The 5,694-nt window shown below is 30.2% G+C and overlaps 1 protein-coding gene across 1 annotated transcript in view; it reads right to left on the bottom strand.

Annotated features, from left to right (window-relative positions):
• The window catches only part of HELRODRAFT_74499 (hypothetical protein), a gene marked incomplete at both ends in the record, with an annotated part of 12,422 nt that extends 8,704 nt beyond the window's left edge, over positions 1-3,718 (bottom strand). Inside the window, one exon of the mRNA XM_009014741.1 lies at positions 3,352-3,718. Within this exon, the coding sequence (XP_009012989.1) occupies positions 3,352-3,718 (367 nt within the window). The remainder of the gene's footprint in view (positions 1-3,351) is intronic.
• Positions 3,719-5,694: the final 1,976 nt, after the last annotated feature.

Raw genomic sequence — 5,694 nt, 5'->3', positions numbered from 1 at the left:
GTTTACAACTTAATGAAAGAAAGTTCTTTTGTAATCTTTTTTTGTCTAACTTTAAAACCATTATATACACATCACAGTTCAAATTTTTTTTAAACATTTTAATAAAATTGGCGTAGTTAAAAAAGTTAGATTTTAAAAAAAAAAAACATAATTTTTTGAAATTCCAAAAACAGGAATACCGACAACAAAGTCATAAATACAAGCTTATGCAAGAAAACACACACACAAACACACACATACAAACACACAGGCATACATGTATTAATGCACACACACACACATACACACACACAAACAAACACACACAAACAAACAAACAAATGTATTAAAGAAAAATGTGTACATAGATACAGATACATCAATTGTTGGCATTTCAGTTTACCATACCATGGCATAACAATCCACCATATGCAAATAATTCATGATCCATGTAAGAATATTTTTTCCACAGAAAAACTATAACAATGTGTATTAGTTTCACTCACTTTTTTTCGTTTTTTTTACAGTTTTTCTTCATTTTTTCTTTTTTACTAGTGTTTTTCATTTTGAAACTGTATTTATGCTCATAATCTAGTACCTAATATCCAGCCAGTCGTTCTAACCAGTGCATTTTATTATGCCCTACTTAATGCTATTTTACGTTCTAAAACAAAACTTAAAAACATTCATTACCTACGTATGTACGTATATGCTAGTATATCGAGTTACAACTGGCAAGACAAATGTTGTTAGCGGTAATAGAATTCACTGGTTTCGAACCCGGAAACTCTGGATTGATAAAAGTATTCTTAAAAAGTATTTTTAAAGTATTCATAAAAGTATTTTTTCCAAAATAGAGTAAAATAAATATACACACCTATACACATCTGCAACACCTACAACATATACAATACCCAAAATACAAAATACGTAAACCCAAAAATACGTAAACCCAAAATACAAAATACGTAAATTTATATCGGCCAAAACGTACACACACACATACACACACACACACACACACACATACACACACACAAACAAACAAACATACATAACATCAAATATGCAAACCAACATGCATGTTTTTAATTGCATTCATAAACAAGCAGGTACACATTCATTCAGGCTGCTGATCATTAACTATACGAGTGTACATAAAAATTAAGGGAAAAAATTAAAAAAAACATTGACAAAAAACATTTGTTTTTTCCACAAAAAAAACGATTTGATTAACTATAATTTCAAGTCAACGAACTCAACAACAGACCGATGAGTTTCTGTGAACAATGAACAAATATATGAATGAAATAATGAACGAACGAACAGGAAAACAAATGAACTGACGAATGAATGAATGAATGAGTGGATGAATGGATGAATGAATGAATGAATGTATGAGTAAGTGAATGAATGAGTGAATGAATGAATGAATAAATATTTTATAGAATGATTGAATGTAATGAACTAAACTTGCAGATAAAATTTATGTGTATGAACTAAATTAAAAAGACGCAAAAAACCGATTAATTAAAATTTTTAGGTGTTGGCTTCACGCTTCTTACTTTTAATTTCAATTGGTTTTCAACACTAAAGTTCTATGTTGACGTCATTTTTTTCTTTTTGTCTTTTGTGTTTGTTTCCGTTATTTCATTGTTTTTGAGGACGTTTTGCTACTGACTTGATTTCATTTTTGCCTTTCACTCTTTTTTGCTCTCTTTCTTTTTCTCACTCTCCTTCTCTCTCTCTCTCTCTCTCTCCCTTATATATATATAAGCATACACACACACACACACACACACATATATATATATATATATATATATATATATATATATATATATATATATATATATATATATATATATATCTAAAGTACAACAACAACAAACATAACACCAACAAACACAACAACAAACACAACAACAACAAACACAATACTAACAAATTTAACAACAACAAACACAACAACAAACACAACAACAACAAACACAACAACAACAAACACACCAACAAACAAACAAACACAGCTACTAACTAACTATTCGCGACATTAGGAAGCATTATAAATCCTGAACCAACCTAATCAACAAATCAGTAGAAAAAAAGAACAAACAGAAAAAACCCGAAAAACTAATATTACCTATAAAAAGCTAATAAATATACACCGTGATACTGGAACATATGCGCTTAGCAGATAATGAAAGTTATAAATTAAGCGCTTCATAATTTTTTTGCTTATTTTTTGGTCACTTTTAATCAAAGAGGACTATTTTTAAGTTTTTTTTATTGTTAAGTTGAGGTTTGGATTATTTTTAAATAATAATGAAATAATTATGATCATAAATAATTATTTTAAATAACATAATAATAATAATGTTATTATTATTAATTATTTTAAATAAAACCTCAATTGATGAAAATATTGTTCCATGTTATTTTTTGTCATAAAAAAGTTAATGGAGATCAGATGATGCGGCAGATAGCAGGCATACATCAACGTCATTATAAACAAATATCAGCTTCCTGGGTTTTTACACACACACACACACACACACATACACACACACACACGTGTATATGTGTCCGTATGTGTTTGCGTGGTGTGCTGGTATGTATGTGTGTGTGCGTGTGTGTGTGTGTGTGTGTAGCATTTGTACGTGTATGTGTGTAATTGTGTGTCTGAACGTGTGTCTGTTTTTTAATAAATTCTTATTCCAGCGTTTCTTGCCAAGAACCTAATTAATTTTTCGATCTAAAGGGAGTGTTGAAAACTGAAAATTTTGACGGGAAATAATTTTCTTCCACAAACACTCAACTTGAAAGATAAGGACGAATGACGTTTTTCCTCTTTTATCCCTGGCATGAACTGATCGAGTGTTACAATGGGCACACATTTATTTTAAAGTTTTTATTGGTTCGCCGATTGAATTGTCAGTTTTTATAGCGGTAATGAATTATTATTATTGTTAATGTTGTTGTTATTGTTGTTATATATAGTGTTATATAGTGTTGCAAGGCTATATAGAGTTATATAGCGTTTGCATGTTTGTCTGTGTGTTTGTATGTCTATTCTTTTAATTTTAATATTCATTGGTAAAATAAAATTACAAATAAAAATTGTGTGAAATGAGCTGTGTTAACAACCAATAGGCAAGCTAGGGATTGAGTTAGTCGAACGTAGGTTGATGAAGTCTGAGTTAGTTGAACACAGGCAAGCCATGGCTGGAATTATATTAAAGTTTATAAAAGAAATAATTGACAATAGGTAGGTAACTTTGAATCGCCTCCTGTCCAAGTTTAGTGATTGTTTTTGTTTTGTGCTCACACACGCCTACAATACAAAAAACAAACATAATACAAACATGACACAAACATTATACAAACATGATAAAAACATGATAAAAACATGATACAAACATGATACAAACATGACACAAACATTATACAAACATGATAAAAACATGATAAAAACATGATACAAACATGATACAAACATGACACAAACATTATACAAACATGATAAAAACATGATAAAAACATGATACAAACATGATACAAACATGACACAAACATTATACAAACATGATAAAAACATGATAAAAACATGATACAAACATGATACAAACATGACACAAACATTATACAAACATGATAAAAACATGATAAAAACATGATACAAACATGACACAAACATTATACAAACATGATAAAAACATGATAAAAACATGATACAAACACACACCTTAGTTTGCTCACCTCTGGTTCAGTGAACTATTTAACTTAAAACTGAATGTATTCTTATGTATGCAATTGTGTGCTTGCTTTGTTTGTATTTGGCGTTCCACTGTTTAATTGATTTGAATGGTTCATTTATTTTACTAATTTTTGGTTGAACTATTCAAATTTAATATTATAAAATTTTTAAAATATTAAACCGTCGATAAAATACTTCCAATGTTCAATTTTTATTTTTATCGAAAGATAAAGGTCATTAAGCGTGAATGAATGTCATCCGGTGGCCTTTCAATATTTCGAAAAGAAATTCATCTCTGAGATTTTATTTTTTAGGGAGGTGCGATGTGAACATTTTAAAAGGAATGAAATATAGAGAATCGAATGGTTTGCCCATTAATAAATAATTCCACTTCGCTTTCGCTTTTTAGTTAAAAAAATCATTTGAACTTATTGAAACAACAAACAATCTCTCATAATTATTTTCCACTGGTACCAACAACACACACACACACGCCACACACACACACACACACACACACACGCACACACGTCATACAAAGATTACCTAACACAAGTGAATGAGCGATTATTACAAAAAATCATTTTCAAATTGTTCATTCAAGTGTAGCAAGCCAGCAATCGAACCCAGTACAAACGTATCAACGCTTCAAACCGAACAGAATAAAGTTTACATATTCAAACAACTGAAAACCTTGAAATAATTCTTTCTACAACGAGGTTTTTTTGCATTTTGTTTCTTTTAGAATCTCTTTCAAGAGCACGTTTCGGTCTGGGATTATGCGATACAGAAATGTTTAAGTGTAGTTTGAGTTGTCCGTGTTGATCAGCGGCAATGATTGAATGAATGAGTGTGTGAGTGAGTTAGTGAGTGAGTGAGTGAGTGAGTGAGTGAGTGAGTGAGTGAGTGAGTGAGTGAGTGAGTGAGTGAGTGAGTGAGTGAGTGAGTGAGTGAGTGAGTGAGTGAGTGAGTGAGTGAGTGAGTGAGTGAGTGAGTGAGTGAGTGAGTGAGGAAGGGAGGGAGGGAGTGAAAAAATAAACGAATAAATGAATGAAAGAATGAGTCAGTGAAAGAATAACTTAGTGCCCGATCGAATGAATTAACAAATTAACAAAAAAGCAAATTACCTACACAAAAAGCCAAAAAAAGAAATCTGTTGAAAAATAAAAATTTAGGACATTAAAATTTTATTTATTAAACTATCTTGGTTGAACAGTTAAACGGTTTTCGTTCGCATAGTATTTCACAGAAGTTTAACCTTTTGGGTGGTTGCAGTGTGATTGATTGCATTGAAGGAAATATAGTAACATTTTTCTACAGAGAAGAATAAATCTATATTTTGTTAACAAATCTCATTTTCCAATTATAAAAACCAAGCAGAATGAAATTTTGAACATTTGAAATTAAATGAAAAATAAATAAACAAAATTGTTTAAAACGCGCCGAAGTTTGTTGAAATGTAACTTTATCTATATAGAAATTGGGCTTTCTTTGTGAAAAAATAATAAAGTTAAATAAATACAGTAGTTGTACAAAAAATATGTACACATGTTGCCAGTTTGGGTTAGTTGTTTCCTCATCAACATATATTCATTGCTTCGAGATACATACAATTGCCGTTCTTTGTAATAATCTCACCATCAACATCAATTCAAATGTTCCGCTGAAAATGATGTCGTTGTAGTCTTTTTTGCTCTTCATACTTTTTTAATTTGGATTTTGAAAAAAAAAGTTTGACATCATTTTTTATTAATTCAAACAACTGATAACGAAACTTGACAGATTTTTAACTGTCATTAAATCGGCCAAATTTTAACAACCGTCACAAAACAGTGAACACGTTGAAAATAAAAATAACAATATATGCAATAAAGGACGAGTGTACAAACACCGAAGCCCAAAACCACACAACATCAAAGAACAATAATTCATAAGGAGCTGCACCACAAAAAACTGTC

Source organism: Helobdella robusta (assembly GCF_000326865.2).
Source record: "Helobdella robusta unplaced genomic scaffold HELROscaffold_14, whole genome shotgun sequence".
NCBI lineage: Eukaryota > Metazoa > Annelida > Clitellata > Rhynchobdellida > Glossiphoniidae > Helobdella > Helobdella robusta.
This window is presented reverse-complemented; position numbering and strand designations above follow the sequence as displayed.